This window comes from Ceratosolen solmsi, unplaced genomic scaffold (assembly GCF_000503995.2).
Source record: "Ceratosolen solmsi marchali unplaced genomic scaffold, CerSol_1.0 scaffold47, whole genome shotgun sequence".
In the NCBI taxonomy this organism is placed as follows: domain Eukaryota; kingdom Metazoa; phylum Arthropoda; class Insecta; order Hymenoptera; family Agaonidae; genus Ceratosolen; species Ceratosolen solmsi.
In genome coordinates, this window is record NW_011948419.1 from 7,666,165 (window position 1) to 7,685,487 (window position 19,323).

At 25.1% G+C, this 19,323-nt stretch overlaps 1 protein-coding gene across 1 annotated transcript in view; it reads left to right on the forward strand.

Annotated features, from left to right (window-relative positions):
- The first annotated feature begins 3,617 nt into the window (after positions 1-3,617).
- dnc (phosphodiesterase dunce) overlaps positions 3,618-19,323 on the forward strand; it is a 151,846-nt gene continuing 136,140 nt past the window's right edge. Inside the window, exons 1-2 of the mRNA XM_011497598.1 lie at positions 3,618-4,008; positions 14,055-14,282. Of these exons, the coding sequence (XP_011495900.1) occupies positions 14,200-14,282 (83 nt within the window). The 5' untranslated portion in view covers positions 3,618-4,008; positions 14,055-14,199. The remainder of the gene's footprint in view (positions 4,009-14,054; positions 14,283-19,323) is intronic.

Consider the following 19,323-nt stretch of genomic DNA (forward strand, 5'->3'; position numbering starts at 1 on the left):
TAGTTTGTTGCTTTATTTATTAATTTGCTGTATTTATTGTATAATTTAACACTTACAACATTAATTTATTATATTTGATTTCCAATACTTCTAATATAAGATTTTTTTACTTATATAGTTTCATTGTTATAAACAAATTTAATTCTTATTTGAATAGAAATATACATACATATATAATAAATAGATATATCTATATCTATTTAAGGAATGTTGTTTATTTTTATACCTACGCATTCAATATTGTTTAGCTTAAAAATGCATATTTACTAAATATATTCGAAATCTCATTGAAATTTTGGATTGAATATTTATGAGATAGAAAAATTCATTGATGTTTATATAAATATTAGTTATTTATTTTATTATTAAGTTTTCATTTTTTTAAAGTATAATTTATAGTTAGCCACTTCGTAAATCTTTAAATGTTTTCATGTCCTCGATAATAAAAAAGATGCCGAGTCTTTTTCACAATTTTGTTATGATTCCATTTAATTAATTAAAAAAAAATGAAATAGCCTATGTCCTCACAACTTCTAAATAATAGAATCTTAATTTAATTCACAAATTCATTTATATATGGGAAAATAATTGTAAATATTCATAAACATGCTTTTTCTAAATTTTTTATTCTTTAGAGGTATTTCATAATTGAAATTTATGAAAATCTAAATAAATAAGAAAAATTTAGATATTGCAATTTATTTAAAAAGATTAAAATCAAAATATTAAAATTTTTTCGTTTTTATTATGAGTGATATTTTGGTAAAACGCAATTAAAATTCACTTGAATTTAAATAATTTTTCTATCTGAATTTGAAATAAAAGTTCAAATCATAAGAATTGTTATTTGGTTTACATAAAATTTCATTATACACATGTCCATAGTCGTCTAAGATAAGGTAAAAGATATTAATTAAATATTTGAGCACTTTTGGAATATTCTATTTAAGACATGCATTAAAAGTACAACTATTGTTACAACTCTGGTAATTGCCGTATTGGATAAGTAATTAATTAATACAATAATTTATTAGAAGAATCAAACTTAATTAACGAAAATTAAATGATTTATTTTTCATTCAGTACAATTCAAGTCATCGAACTTTAAACTGTCGTGCAAATAAACACATATGCATACATACAGACATACACGACAAAGAACTCATGTAACTTAAATTATCCTTTAATTCTTATGCAATTTAAAATTTCGTGTTTATTTTACTTATTAATGTGCCTTACTCTTGATACTTTATCTATTTTATAATGTTATAAATTATTGAATTAAAAATATTAGAAAAGAACACTTTTTTTGCTCAAATCATAAATTAAAAGTTTATCAGTGTAGAAACTTAAAAAAAAAGATATATCTCACATATAGATTATTATTTACAAAATATGTTTGAAGCAATATATTATATTGATTTATGGAAATACTAAAAGTAAGCAATAACGCTTGTAGAAACGTTTGCCAAATCGGTTCAGTGAATTTTATAAGATCACATAAAAATTTCTTTTTCATTTTACTTTTAGATTTTTGCTTATTTTTATCAATATCGACTTACTTAGTTTTTTTATTTACTCTTCATTCTGTTGCTCAGTGAATGTATTTTATCCATCTTCACTTATTTTTTCCTTGTATCTTTTCATAGTTGATTGATTTTTTCCTGTCACGAAAATTGTTTTTTTTTCTTGACAAATTGTACCCATTGTGTAGTAAAAAAGAATTTTTTTAAAAATAATAAGTAATTAATCCATGGCTCGTATCTAAGTGCATAAATATATATTATATAGAGAGAAAATGATTCTATTTTTAATAATTATTATATATCAAATAATTATTTAAAATAATGTATTCTTACACTTATTTTATCCTCCATAAATAATATAATAATTTTTATTCGTGCAGTGTATCATAAATATAAATGCCAGTATCATGTAGACATCATGAAAATGTGTTTTTTGAAAATAACAATTATAAAGTTGCTTAAATTTTTTAATGAATCGCTTTATTCATTGCTCATTGATATCGAAGAAAACAAAAAAAAACTCGCTAATTGTCAAGAAACTCATTTTTATTTATTGTTAATGTAGCATGCGTGTATATAAATACATACAATATTGGAAAATTTGATTATTAAACAATAATGCTCATGTATCATATGTTTTAACTTTCTGCAGTGCCAAAATCACACCTACGACCATACCTCTGTGCTCGACAATCACAAATTAAATCTATGTGTCTCATATCATCAATAACTGACTATTAAAATAGAATAAAGACGTTTCTTGAACAACTTGTCCTGATTAATACATTATAAATACTGTCGCACTATCATCACCAAGGAAGAATAAGCCATTTGCTCGTTACCGTATTTCGTCGCGGGACTACGAAGCGTAGCTGTCTGACAGTACTAAACAAATAGGGCTGACCGAGTTTTGGCAATTGCGTATGCATACGCATTCTTATTTGCGTGCTAGGTTATTTTCACTAAGTGGATTCAAAACAAAATAGCACTTGCCCTGTATTCACGGCAGCAATAGTGAACTGTCGAATGCTCGACACTTTCCTATTTCGATTGAGCACTTTAAAAGCTCACCGAGATGTAAAGAAATAGAAAGAAATTCTGGAGATCTAATGGCAAGACGTAAAACAGTGATCAACTAGTTTTAAAGCTATCTCTCTAATTAATATAATCTATTCGCCAGTTAATATTCTTCTATGCCTATAATCGTACAAAGTACTAGAAGTCAGAGAGGAACATTTTAATAACTTAATTAGAAGGAACTATTGAATATTTTTAAATCTCTGTGCTACTTTTACTGCAATTTAATCCCCTGTGATAATGGAGGATCCTTGAATGGGGGAGGGGGTGTGAAACGGAAAAACGTTTCCTCTTCCGCCCTCTCTCTCTCTTACAGCCAGTTGTCTTACAAACGACAAAGAAGCGCAAAGCGATTCTCAACAATTTCCAAGTAAAGCAAGTAATTCCCGGTAATCAGAACAGAGAGAGAGAGAGAGAGAGAGAGAGAGAGAGAGAGAGAGAGTGAGAGAGGGAGAGAAAGAGTGAGAGGGGGGGGGAGAAAGTACGTAAGATAGATTAAAGGGGTGATAGGGGATATTCCAGAACGAGAAACAGAATTTGTTACTGCCTGGGTAATTCAGTCTATGGATATTACAGGCGGAGCAGTGGGTGAATAATCAAATCTCCGCATTTACGAGTCTCTTGATCGTTACCGAGACATAATCTGTAAAGGGCGCTTCTTTCTTCGCTTTGTAATTAGCAGCAACTTCGACTTTCGCTCGATTTCTTGGTTCGTACTTAGAACTACAAACTCAGCGAAGAGACTAATATTTGAGTGAGAAGCTGAAGGAATAGAAGGTGGCGCAGAAGAAGGAGTGGAGAAGGAGTAGGAGGTTGTAAAGGTGCTGGCGGTGGAAGAAGAGGTGGAGGACGGGGAGGAAGAGGCGGAGGAGGTGGAGGAGGAGGAGGAGGAGAAGGTGGCGGAGGCAGAGGAGGAGGAAGTGGTGCTGGAAGAGGAAGAGGAGGAAAAGGACAACTCGGTTCACGGAGGCGAGTCGTCCAGGTTGTTCCACGCCGAGCGGTATTAGGGCGGCGAGGTGGGGGGCGCGTTGTCTTGTTGTCTGCCGTGCGCCGGCGGCCGCGGCGGTGGCGCCGGGGCCGGCCAAAGCGCCTCGACGGCCTTCACGACCGACAAGTCCTCCGCGCTCCTCCACAAACAGCCACTTCACCAGCAACTCCAGATACATGGGGAGCAGTTGAAGGTGAAGAAGGCATTCGGCGAATTAGTGGAGGAGCGTGCGACCCTGGGAGATCTCGAAGAGTACCTTGGCGACGTCGAGGAGGAGGAGGACGAAGACGAAGAAGGGCTCGGAAGGGTCAAGGAAGAGGACGGGGCTCATGAAGGGGGTGGCCAGCACCGCCTTAGTCCCCGGCTTCACGACATTGAGGAGGAGGATGATGAGGAGTGCCGCAATACGCGCGAAAGGTGAGTAATCGCTTTCACACTTTTCAAATTCGATTTACTAATTGTACATCCGCACCTTTACATCTCCACTTTTGGACATTCTTTATCGCTCACTAATTATCATTACATTATCTTTTCTTCTAATTTTATTATAAACTAAATCTATTGTTGCACACTTCGTTCCATTGTCCTATGTTTATGTAATTGAGGATTCAATTTGTCTACTCAAGATAAATTAATGAAATCGCATATTATTATCGCATTTGAATTCGGTTGGAGTTCAAGGCAAATATGTATAATGGACCAAATGCTATTATTTTTGGAGATTAATTATTATAAGATCCTAATAAGTTATTAGTAATATTATAGTACTATTATTGCCAATGGAATTTATGATAAAAAAAGAATCATACTAATTGGGTTAGTGTGATTAGATGTCATACGATCTTCATCAGCTATTAATTTAGTACTATCGAGTTACTCGACTTACATTACAAATATATACTTATGCTTTAAATTAAAAACATACAAATTTATGGCACAGATTTAGAAAAAACACTAATTTTTCCTTATTCCTTTTTTTACTATTCCTTTTTTTTGCTTGTTTAATTATACAAGTTATACTGTACTATATATATATATATATATATATATATTATATATATATATGATTAGCATACGGAAATCTACTATTACATCATTTTTCTATTTTACTATGAAATAATAAAGTAACCGAAATACCTATTATTTTATGAATTCATGGACGATGGTTTTCTCTTCAATTGCGAATAAACATACGTACGTAGATACGAAATACATACTTTGTGTAAGTAAATCATTTTTTTTCGACTTTAAAAACTTATTTTCTAGAATATACATTTACTAACTATAGTATATTTGTCCAATAAGAAATATACTTTGCCATTAACTTATAGAATAATTACAGACTAAGTTTTAAATTAAATATTAGATATAAGTTTATATTCATAATATAATCTCTTGATTTTATTAATATCATAAAATTATAAAGAGTTTCCAAATGATATAACCGTAGAAACATTTTTAATTTAAATAGCAGTATATTATACTTATATTGTATTGAATTAGAAAAACTGTAGTAGTACTTTGCATCAAATAGTAATTGTATTTAAATATTTAAAGACAATATTCTATAAAATGTATTATCAGTCATATTAAAAATTCTATATTCTCGTAATTAAAATTCCAAATTAAGTATTTAATCTTTAAATTTTCCATTGTTGGTTGAATTTGAAAAATAAATATTTTAGCTGAAAATTTCCATCGATAATATAAATTATGATTCAATCAACTTTTATTACTATAATATTAAACAATTCTCTCTTGTCATAATTATCAAATATGAAAGAAATAATGTTTTCACAAAAGTAATATAATTATTTTATAAATACTGGAACCTTCATATTTAAATAGCTGAAATTAGTTTTAATAATTACAATAATAAATACAAACAACATTTTAATTAAATATTAATCATTAATATTATTTTTAAGGTTACTTTTTAAAATAGTATGTGTTTAATTTATCTATTTGAATACGTATAGAAGTAATATTGTTATATATTGTAAATTAATTAATAATTAAAAGTAATAATAAAATATTGTTAAAATAGTAATTTAATAATATGAGAATTGATTAAATTAAGAATTAAAAAAAAAAAATTAATAAATATATAATTTATTTCCCTCCATATTTACAATTGTATTTTTCATTTATTATTGATGTAATTAATTTAACTTTATGTATAATATGGAATAATCTTTTTCTCGATTAAATAGCATCAAAGATAAAATCAATAAAACGCTTTTGTTTTCTCTGGGTCGATTCAATTTATTCTACTTTTCAGTATGTAAGTTCCAGAATATCATAAAGTTATATTTATAGAAATACAAAACTCAATATTTTTGTTAAATGTTCTCAAGTTGTTTCTATATTCTATAAAATTTTATGTGATTATCATCAAGATAGTTATAAATAAAAATTAAAATATGTCCTATTAAAATATATAAAAATAAAAATTGAATATCTAAAAATAAAAATTAAATATCTAAACATGAAAATTAAATATCTAGAAATTAAAATTAAATATCTAACAATTAAAATAAGTTACTGATATACATATTAGTATACTTTAGAAAGTATGAATTCTTTTATATTTAATAATTTTTGTTTCCTTGTTTTGTTATTTTTTGAAATATTTAATTTGCTTTAATATAGAATTTCTAGTATGTAATAACTTATAATATCCATCCAAATAAATTTAAAAAGTTTTAACAAATTATTAATATAAATGTTTTTATAATAATAATCAGAATAAAATTCCATTTTATTTAGTATTTCAAATTTTAACTTCGATTCTATTTTCACTTCGTTTTTCAAAATGTTTTAATGTATTTATATATGTTTAAAATATAAAGATTAAAATTTTTGTTTACTTGTTTAATACTCATAGTAACGATTATTATCAAATTTAATTGATAAAATCTTTTAATTTTCTGCATATTTTAATATTCACATGAAAATTTAATGGAATCTGTCAATATAATATAAAATATTTCTTGCACGAGTAATTAGAATGTTTATAAGGTCTAAGGTAAAGGCAGCATGGATACAAACTATTTTCTATAAATTCTTTTAACCATTTACAATTCAACTCATAAGTACTTTTTATACTACTCGTAAGCATTTTTTATAATATTTTGTATTTAAAGATCCTTTTATTTTTTATGAAGAGTTACAATTTTATTTTATATTATTTATAAACACTTTATATTATCTCTTTTATTTTTTATATAATATGATTGATATGATAAATTGTTATGCAAATTTAACATATATAATAGTTTTTAAAAAATATCAATTTTTATTAACACTATATTAATATTTAACGATTTTAAATTTGGATTTGAATATATATATGTTAATATATGAATTCAAATTTTTATTATAAAGAATCAGACATATTTATAATTTTTGCACCTATATTGATCCATGAAATATTAAATTGCTTTTCCTTTTAACATATAATTATTATTAAGTAAATTGCTTATTTAAAAAAAAAATCGTACTTTTATTTTTAAATAATATATTATTTGTTATATTTTCTACTCGAATAGAAACTGTTTCTTTTAAATGTTACGAATTTATTAATTATTTCGTTTTTTCACAGTAAAAGTTTATTTATTTATTTAAAAAAAATTATAGCAATTTTTTTTTCATTTTAAAAATCTGTATATTAATTAATTGAGTTTACTATTATTTATAATAAATTGAAGTATTGGTGTTAAATTATAAAATCATTGCATATATTATGTAAAGTGTAAAAAAATAAAAGTATTGACAACAGAATATTATAAGAACAAAAATTAATATTAATATAACTTCTGGAATACAAAAATATAAGAAGAACCAGCTGTATTTAAATATGAAATATACTTTATATTAAATTAAAAATTGTAAAGGTATTAATAGATGATGAAATAAAAAATTCTCTTAACAATAATATTGTATTTTAAATTGAAAATATTTTTAAGGCACTTTTAAAATAAAGGAAGAAAAAACTACGAAGAAGAATCTATTTCAAAATATCTGGAACACAATATGCTTTTTGTATGACAATGGTAAATCAAAATAACATAAATCTAATATTAAATTCAAAGAAGCTTGATAGAGATGACCTAAAAATTTTTTTTGCAATGACAAGGATTAATATTAGTAATAGATATTATTAATATATGAATTGGTAATTTTCAATCCATCAAAAAAAAAAAACAGCCTATAAGCATTTAAGATAATAATAACGATAAAAACAACAGCAATACTAAAGACGATATTGACGTTGATGATAATGGCGATGATGACCACAATGGGTACGTTGATAATAATAAAATGAAGCAATAAAAATTTATCTATTCGTCGTTTGATTGAGCCATTTGTTTTGAAGCACTTGGCTACATTATCCAGAGCGAATGATTAGAATAAAACATATGTACTTAAAAGCCAACTATAAGCACATAATATATTAAACTTATGTGAATATCGTGAGTAGTACTCGGAAATAACACTTGTCCTTATTCGATCAAACATTTACTTTCAGCACGACAAATAGGCTAGAAGCTCATTGGCCATTTTTGTACTTTTAGCCCACACTCGCACATTGCCTTGAAACTTATAATAATATATCGTTGAGAATATAGATATCTTAATATAATATTCATTTTTAAATAAACGCTGAGAATTATGTGAAATACAAAAAACTGTTTGTGATGAGCGACTTCTACCTGTAAAGTATACAGCATAAAGTTGGGTCTCATGAGGAAGCGTTATGTATTAGGCGAATCCATGATAGGATCGCACACACGGAGTATCATTACATTACGCAAGTGGCTTGCGATTATCCTTGGTGTCTTTCCTGCGCTGCGCCGTTTCCTCCATCGGACGCGGCTTTGATGATTGAGTCTTCCCATACGCCCATGCGTGACAAGCATCTCGTTTGGCCTCACCTTACCCAGGTGTACCGTGTTTCACCTCCTTTAAGTCGTGCCAATGAATATTTCATCTCGCTCTGTTCTTTAAGTCATACCCTCTAATCCTATCGCAGTACCTTCGGTTTCGTACGATCTATCATTATTTAATTACTCCTGCAATATCAACAATTGTATCCAATTTGAGTTCTTCGAAAATCCATTTATTCTTACACAATAACATTTGCGATTATTAATGATAGATTATTTTTATTTGGAAAACTGAAGTTTTTCAATTTAAATTTATAGTTAAGTCATGTAGTAAGTCGCGCTGACATGTTATTTGAACATTATTATAATTATAATTAAAAATTTTAATTTATGAAATAATTATCAGCTTTTAGTTAGTAGCAATTTTTGTATTGAATTTTCTCTATTAAGTAATAATATTTTATCTCACATCTAATATTAAATAACTATCCTGTTTTCACAGAGCAATGAGAATTTAGTAAGCTCTAGAAATAACTTTAATTGGTAATTTAACAATAATAATCCTTGAAAACAAAATCAAAGAAAGAAATCAAAGATTGTATGTGATTTATAAATCTATACAATTACTATATGTCACATTTTGCGTCATATTTAAATAGGATAATTGGACGTTGCACAATTGGTTTAATAAATCGATACATTATGTGCAAGTACAGGCAAAATATTCGTCAAGTTTACTAAGTTCTTGAAACTCTTATAATTTCATTTCATTTGATTTCATTATCATTAATTACACTACTGGGTTTGCGTTTTTTTTTATTATTTTCTAACTTTTTAACAAAGATACGATAAAAAATATAAAGCTTCAAATGTTTGAAACATCTCACATTTGATTCAACTCTTTAATGAAAACAATTTAAAATATAATTCAACTTGTTTTATGACGTCTTTTGTTGCTACTGATTTAGCCACGCTTGAATGGCTGCATTATGTAACTCATAGGCAGTATGTTTACTTTGAAATTGCCTGCGCTTTATTTGTTTTAAATCGACATTGAATGATATAAATAAAAATCATATTTTGACAATTGTTACTCTCGTTTTCTGAAATTCAAAATCAATTACTCATATTACTTTGAAAAGACTATATATTATTTACTTTATAGTTAAATTTTTTATGTGTAAGATTAAGTTTTATGGGATATTTAAAATAAATTTCTAGTTACATATTCTAATTTCAAAATAATATTTTTACAATTAATTTTCTACCTATAATAATATTATATAATATGACTATATATTATTTAACTAGACCTGATTTAAGTCTGTAGTCATCTATATAATTATACTTTTTCAAATTAACTATATATATATATATATATATATTTATTTAGCTATAATTAGATATCTCATTTAAATTAAAAATTTATATAATAATTTAGTATGAATTTTAATAAAGCAACACCATAACAACATATTATTTTTATATTAAAAAACTAGAAAAATTGTTAAACAATTTAATAGTATAAACTATTTCTTGTTAAAATAAATATACATTAGCATTGTGGGTTTATGAAATTATATATATACACATATATACGAGAATTGTACGATAGTAATATTGCATATATTGTGATGAAAAAATGATATTAAAATAATTGAATATAAAATATGATTTTCTTTATTAGAAGTTTACATTATTTAATTTCTACTGTACTGTAATTGCGTGTGTCAACGTTTTATGTTTATGCGAATGAGAATGACAGAGAGGGGGGGGGAGAAAGAGGGACAGAGAGTGTGGATAATGAGAACGTGTATATGTAATCGTGCACAAGATAATTAATATATTGAACAACGACAGCAACTTACATCTTTGATTATATAATACAATAAAGATTATAACTAATTTATTTTTAAAATATTAGAGATATTTAGTCATAAAACAAATACTAATGAAATATTCTATACTGATAAAAATATCTACCTTTAAAAGCAGTCCTATGTTTATCTAATTTTGATGTATTTATCTTTAAAAATAATCTTTATCCAATATGTTTTTATTGTACTTTTAATATTCGAAACAGTAAATGATTACATTATTTTTTAACTTATTAACTCATTTTTTATAAATGACGTTCTTTAATGCATACGATCTTAGTAAAGTACAAAAATAACCTTTTAATATGTTTGTACATTATTAAATTATTATACATTGTAGTATAAATACAAAAATGCTAGGAAGAAATTGTCATTAATTTTCTATTATCATTTAAATCCAGTTTTACATGGATATTTATTTATAATTTGAATAAGGTTTGGTAAGATAAAAGATTTTTACAATTTTATTAAGTTATAAGTTAAAAAATAAATATATATTTCCAAATATATTATGTGTTCGAATGTTTTATACAGTATAAAATGTTAAAAGAAATAAAATAATTAGTAAGCTGTTGGTAAATATATGTCATATCGTTAACGCCCACGAGTACTGACATATGAGCATATGTACAATACACATAAATGATACTTTATCATTCACTTATAGTTAGTGTAGAAAAACTTTCAATAGTCTCTCTAGTTAAATGGCAGAAAATTGTATAATAGTTTGCTCGGGCATAGTTGACTCGAGCAAAATCTAGCAACTAACAGGTATAGATAGTATGGTTAGTTATTTATATATATTTAGTTCAAACAAGAGAACAAAAACATTCGGATTCTCAGCATATTATAGTATAAATGGTAGTAGAGACGGGTTTTCAAATAGCATCGATATCGACGGATTTCTTGGTTAAAGGGAAGAGCAATTGAATATGTAGAGTGAGAGCGAAGGAAGAAAGGAGAGAGAGAGAGAAAGAGGGCGGAGAAATGAAGATAAGGTAGAGAAGCCTGAGCTTAGCTCATTTCCCGATTATCCAGCCCTGCTTCAATCAATTTGCCGGATATGGTGTACACTCCACTGAATGCATTTCTTCGCATAACAGTAAACTCAGAGACGTTAAATTAACCCTCTTTATCTGTTTCGAAAACATACATATATTTCAATTCAAATATAGACGCATATAAGTAACTGTCTCTCTATCTCTCTCTCTCTCTCACTCTCGCTCTCTCTCTCTCTCTCTCTTTTACTTTTGAAAACTAGGTTAAAATTAATGTTTTATATTAATATATTATACGTAATTGAAATATTCAAAATAATTAACATCGACATGTTTAAATTACCGTGATAGAACTTTTTCCTTTTTTTGAAATGAAAGCTTTAACAATGATTTTGTAACAACAATTCTTAAATTACTTCGAAAGCTGAAAATTCATTTCTATCAAAATTTAATATTGAAAGTTTTAATTCGTAGATAATTATTTGTCTGAACTAATAAAATTACTAGTGTTTAAAGGTGCCTGAATATATGCACAAAAGTTTCATTATATTCCTGATTTTTTTTTCAGTTTACCGACAACTACATTAGAATATTGACAACTATATCAAAATACGGACAACTACATCAGTAATATTTATATATGTAAAATAGCTTTTACAAGATTGCAGTTACAAAACAATTTTCCACCCGAAACTAATTATCGGTATTGCTCAAGTAATCGAGTGATAATTCATTAAAAATAATTAATTTATAAGGAGACGTAATGTTATCTATTCTAAATTTATCAATATTTTTATATATTTTTAAATTATAGGAATAAAATATTTCTTTGAAATATAGCGTAATAAATGTTTTATTTCATTTTGTATAAACTTCCTTAAATTATTATAAATATAATATGTTAATTACTATTCTTTTAAGTAAAAAATAACATATCCGTGTATATAATAATATTAAATATCTTATCTATATATTTATAATTAAGAGAGTACTGTTTTAGAATTATTTTAAATCTCGATTTTGAATCTTATCCCATTTTGTTTCGATCGATTCTTATTAAATATACAGTAGAGAAAATATTGTTACGCCTAATTAAATTTAATTGTTTGATTTCGTCTTATCTTATGAAACTATTTTTTGAAAATATTTAATGAAATAAAAATTCCATCAGGAATTGATGAAATTTTTCCAATTTAGTTAAACCAAATTATATCAAACCTAATCCTTGTTCATATATAAATATAGATAATTAAAGTTTCATTGATTTATTGTTACTAATGATTATATGCAATCATAGATGATTACGACGCTCGCGTAACCGATCTGATTATCTATCATTATGCAATACTGTGTAAAGCAACAGGCAACTATTAAAATCGTTAATTTTTAATATATTTTCATTTTAGCCTATAATTTAGAAAATTAGTAGTACTTTTACTTAAATTCTACTTAATTCAATTTAATTTGTCACAAAATTATTTATTTTAGCATACTGGATAATGAATATATTAATTATATTAAATACCCGTTATAGTTAATAATATGGAACATCATGCAAAATTTGTATAGTATAGATTTTATACATTTAATCAATTCAATAGTAAAAAATTATCTTAATGATAAAGTAAATCGTATAATTGGAAAACAACATTTGTAATAGATTTGCCTTCTTGAAATATTTTTGATATTCTTGAAATAAGATTTTCTTACATATATATATGATTTATATATTACTCTATTTCTAATTTAGAAATCAAATACAATTTAAAGACATAGGTTTCTATAAAATATTGTTTAAAAACTTGTATCTTATTAATATAAAAATGTTTTGGATTAAATTAAAAAAGAGTCAATTAACAATATTATTATAGAATATACTGTTATTAAGATAAATTTTTTTAATTAATTTTTGTGTAAGCGGCGTTGTAACATATAGACTTCAGATTAAATAGAAGTGGAGTAAGGCATAAATGAGGTAAATAATATAAAAAAATGTTTCTTTTTTCGGAAAGCAAATGTCTGCTAAGCTTCGAAATGGGCGTACACAATTTATAAAGTTTGGACTTATTCTAGTATATTCATGTACTATTTGTATAATATTAATTATATATTTTAGTATCAAAATTTAATTTCGTAATACAATGGAATGATAATTATTCTAATATCATTTTTAAAATAAATGTTATTATTATATATGATATTAAGTGTGGTAAGATAATTAGTAATTCATTAACATGATTTTCTAAAATTGCTCATTGTTTGTATGAGTACCGATAATACATAAAACAGAAATAAATTTTTATTTATCATATGTTGCTTTACTTATTTAGGTCACTTTCATACATGTCTATTTAATACATTATTTTTAAAATTTAATTTATGAGATGATATACAAAGGTTTGTAACTACGAATGGAGAAATTTTCTTGGAACGATTATTATTTTGATTAGCCAAAAATATATATCTTTTTATAAAAACAGACAAATGAATAATTTTTATGTTAAATTTTTCGTCTTCCTTAAAAACGTGCAATGCTCATTCAATGCTATTAGTCGTGTAGTGAGACCAGCTAAACACGGTTTCAATCATACGCAATGTGTTGATTCAACATAATACCGAGTATTATTTGACATAAAATGTAATATTGTGAGAAGGGCTATAAGACGATGAAAAACCGCAAAATAAATTTTTCTTTGTAGGCACTACCAAAAGAAATCTCCGACACCAAGTAGTGGCGGCAGTAGTCGAACAGGTTGGCGCACGCGTAGAAGTGTCACGACGGCCGGTGCAACCGGACACCAGCATCACGTGATCGCCAGTGCCGTCGCCACGGCACAGGCCAAGATGCAAGCCGAGCAGGGGAGCATTGGTGAACTGCGAGGTTACCATAACCTTAGGTCACGACGGCATACCTTGGCCAACGTTCGGTAAGTTTTATTTTTCTTTCATCATCAATTTTCATTCCCTTCTTTTTATCTGCACAGTATTATTTTGGCAATACAGCTCTGCGTAAATGTCATGATATCAGTTTTACTTGAAAAAATATACTTTTAACTAATCCATGGACATACATTGTTTGATTGGAAGATTAAGAGAGAAGGGCGAGAGGGAGAAGATTATAAGATTGATCTCACGATTTTCGCTCTTTTAATCATATGATAAGATTTATATTAATAGATAACTATTAATGCATTGTTATACTTCATGATAGATTTTTATTCGTATGGAAAGTAGCGTTTTGTATGATTCAATTTTTCATGAAATCATTGCGATTTCTATTAAGTTTTATTAGTTGTTTTAATTACATCTTGTTCAGAAATTAATTTATATTAAAATACAAAAAAAAGATATTTATTAATATATTATAAACCGTTTACTTTGTTGGGATTATCATAGAATATATAAATCGATGCTTTTACAAAATAACTATGATTAGGTTTGATTAGTTTGATGGATTTTTTCCTCAAATATAAAAATTGACAGCTTCATTGTATATTTAAAAATTTTACTATTAAATTATTTTTACTATTAATTCGAAGTATCATAAAGAAATTAAACAGTTTATAAAGAGGTTTCTATACTAATAGTTTCAATAATATAATAACAATTAAATAATTCAACGATAGTATAAATAATAAAGAATGCGAGAATCATACACAAATCAATGTCATATAATGATTACATAAATTAATAAGAAAGTATTGATTTAATAAAATACCGCTCATTATGTTTTACGTTAAGAAACTATATTTACTAGTACTATGAATTTTAAAGACGGTATAATAATTAATAAGCGATTAACTATATTTCAAAATGTTTTTACATCGCATTCCATCAGGTACAAATTAAAAAAAAATCTTTACATGAATTTAAATAAAATTTAGAAGTCTGTTTTGTAAGACTTTTTAATATCTAAGTAATGCGTAATTAGGTCTTTGTTTTTGTTTTTGTTTTTTTTCTTTTTAATCAAGTAGAACCTGTTTTAAAAATATGATGATACGATTGCATAAATTACAGAATAGTAGAGAATTAAGTTATTGCCACTAAATAAAATAAAATGCTTATTTTTTACATGTAATACGTATCTTTATTTATATATTAAGCAAACTAAATTTAAAATACTCACTATTAATATCAATAGCAATTTATAATCTAAAAATACCATATGTTTAAATGTTGAACTTAAATAAAAATGGTAGTTTTAATCGTAATTTTCTAATCTCATTATATCCAAAACTTAAAATTAAAAAATATTTTTATTTTATATTATGAAAAAATTCCCAGTCTATTTTTGAAAAAAATATTAATTTATCTATATTATATATATATATATATATATATATGTATATAATTTTATAAGTTTTCAGCAATGTTTTAAATTACCTCGTTCACGCACTTTTTGTTTATATTTCACTTGTTTCTTGGTCGAATCAAATGATATGCTATAAACAAAGTATCATTCAATCTTAGACCAACAGAAATTATTTAATGAGCTAAACTAAAAGTTAATTTTTTAAATTTTTTAAATTTGAATTAACTTAAAAATAAACTCTGTTTAAAAAATTAGATTTTTATATTTTTTATATTTAAGCAAGCTAATTGATTTTTACGAATACATTTATCATATGTTCATAAATGTTTATATTATTAATATTCTTGCGATTCTTTTAAAAACTATTATATGGGTTTAATATAGCTATTTTCGTATATTTCATTTAGTAGGCCATAAATAAGGTCTATCGGCTCCATGCAAGTGTCCATTAGCAGAGGTTCGAATTTAAAGATATTACTGTATGTCGTTTGTTGTTATATAATTTAATATATTATGAATTATAAATATTGAGACGTTTCCTTCCTTTTTGCTCAAAAACAGAGCACGTTAAAGAAATTACGTTTTTATATAGTTTTAAATATTAATTATTATATATGTATATATGTATGCATGTATAAATGCCCATATACGTATACATATATCTATATATATTTAATTTCTAATATTACTTGCAGTTATTTAACTCTTTGATTATACTAATACATAAATTTTTTAATTTATTGTATCAATAAAATATTATAATTCTATCAATAATTATGCTTCATTTAATTTGAACAGTATTAATTTCCTGTCATTTTTAACTATAGTGTCACTATCATGTATCAAATGTTTATCCTAGAATCCTAGAAAAATAAAAGGATTTAACATATATAATAAATATTTTATAAATAGAGACTGATATTTAACATATTTCTGATATTGCTATTTATCACAAATCATATTTTAATATTATTTATATAAATTAAATATATCTGTTCTTATTCATTGAAATAGTAGAATAGTATATGTGGATAGAAATTCGTTTAATATTTGTGATAAAAGATTGCATAATTGTAAAATATTAAATAAATAATGATCAAATTAAAACATTAATAAACAAAAATTTTATTTATTTTAAAAAGCAAGTCATTATAAAAAACTATTTTATATTGATAATAGTGGGCTTATATAATTTCTGTTCACCTTCAGTACTGTAAATATACTAACGTAATAAAATTATAATGAAATTTATATTTATACTTCTTTTTAAATAAGGACATTCAATGAGTTTCAATTACTTTCTACATTTAAAATTAAGCAATATAATTTGAAATATATACAATTATTTATTATTAATATAAATAATTAATAATTTAAATATAAAAAATTAATAATTTGAATATAAATAATTAATAATTTAAATATTATATTTAATAAAATATATTCTAATAATATTTAATACCAAGGATGTATCAATTTTATATATAAATGACATCTTTCTAGAATAGTGTATTTGTTCAATTAAATTATTGGATTCTATAACAAATGCTGGTAATTTAAAATTTTTTATTTATTTTTATTTCTAATGTATTATTTTTCGAGTAATTCATGTACTTCAATTAATGAATATTTAATATAAAATATTTAATATTTAATATAAAATTATAGATACATTTTAAAAAAAACTGAATTATGATTCATTAAATTTTCGGAACACTAGTTAATAAGAAAAATATATGAAAATATATAAGTATGTAAAGCTTCTAATTGAATTGAATAGTATGAAATTTACTGTTAGTTTTACAATACAAAAGAAGAAATATATGTTGAGTACAATTTTCATCATATGTGTACCGAGGCAACGAGAATATTACATCGGTACTATTACTTTACATTTTTCTTTGGATATTCGCCATTCCGTTTACTAACCTCTTCGTAAATAAGCTTGGCTAAACTTGCCGCATCAGAATTTTTTTTTTCACAGGTGTAACTCAAGCCAAAAATGTGCATGTCATAACGAGAAGGCCCGGAAAATTTGACTTTGCTCCTAGAAACATTTCCTCGATGAGAGAACTATATACGTCATCCAACATAATCTACAGTGTATAAATTTTTTTGTTTATTTGTTCCTAATATACTTCACGAGCTTGGCCTGTACATCTGGATTTCATTTTGCGATATATATCATTGCTTTTAAAATATGAAGCGAGTAGAGAAGGTACGACATTAAAACTCTGATAAATGAGGCGTTATTTGTATCAAAAGAGGTCAAGTCTACATTAAGAGCTTTGATGTAGTAAAAGAAACCAACATACAGTTTATTTCATTACTATTTGTTAATATAGTTGCTTATAGATTTATAATTTATAGATCTATAAAATAGATTGATAATTATAGATTTATAAAAAATGTAAATAGCTGCTTTAGATGATAAAAACTAAATGAGCTTATACAAATGATCATCACGTTAGATGCTCTTTTTATTTTTATCGTGTACAAAAGAAACTATATAAAAGATTTTTAATTACTTTGTATTTTCATATTTGGAAGGATGAAACCTAAAGAAATATATTTTTTATTTATAATTGAAAAAATTTTCTAATTTTCCTATGTAGATTTATTAATTAGCATTTATTTTCAAATCATTTTTTAATAAAGGTAATTCTAACTATTAAACAATTTTTTGAATGTAAACTTTTGTATAAAAATAATTTTTTTATTTAAAAAAGATTTTGCTTTTCCTAATATAATTTTATACCTTCGAAAAATTTTAATGAAGATTATAGATTTATTGGTATAGTTTTTAATTTTGTTCTATGCACTTATATTAAAAATTAATTTTATAAATTCTACTATTTCGACTATATATTTATAAATAATAATTACTGACAAAATCGAATATTAAAAAATGTTGAATATATACACTTATAGAGTATCATTGCACTTATAGAACTATTGTAAACACAAGATATGATATATCATATAGTTTAATTTTTATTTTAAAATTATATCTCCGATGGCTAAATATATTAAGGCAATTTAAATACAAATTTTTACGTTAATAAATGTTATACTTTGATTATTTAACATTATAATTAATTTTCTTAAAATTGTTAGCAAATGAAATATGAAAGTTTAACTTTTTAAAACATAATAATATTGTCAACAAATAATTGTATTGATGTTTATATAAAATATTATGGTTGAAATAATATTTCTCTAAGAATCGCAGAAGATTTTTTTCATCTGAACGTGATAAAAAGCAGCTAAGAGCCCTTACATTTATATGTAAATAAATTAAACTATACCAATATTCTATTATAGTAATTTCGAAAATCTTATCAGAACTTGTTTTACACATTACAAAAAGAGACTTCTGAAGGATCTGGGAAGTGTCATGGTAGATCATTTTATATACTTATATAATATACTTATACTTGATTACACTTCGATTCTTTTAAAATTTTTCATCTGCTTGAATATGTAGTAGTTAGTTCCTGAGTATTGTAATTAATGGGTTGTCATATTAAAGTGCTTTGTAATGTAAACATTTTCGAGTATATTTCTTGAATATTGTTTGTAGTGGAAATTTAAATACATCCTCAGGAGTCGAGTATATATTAGAAGAATATTACTCAGCCTATTTTTGATAGTGA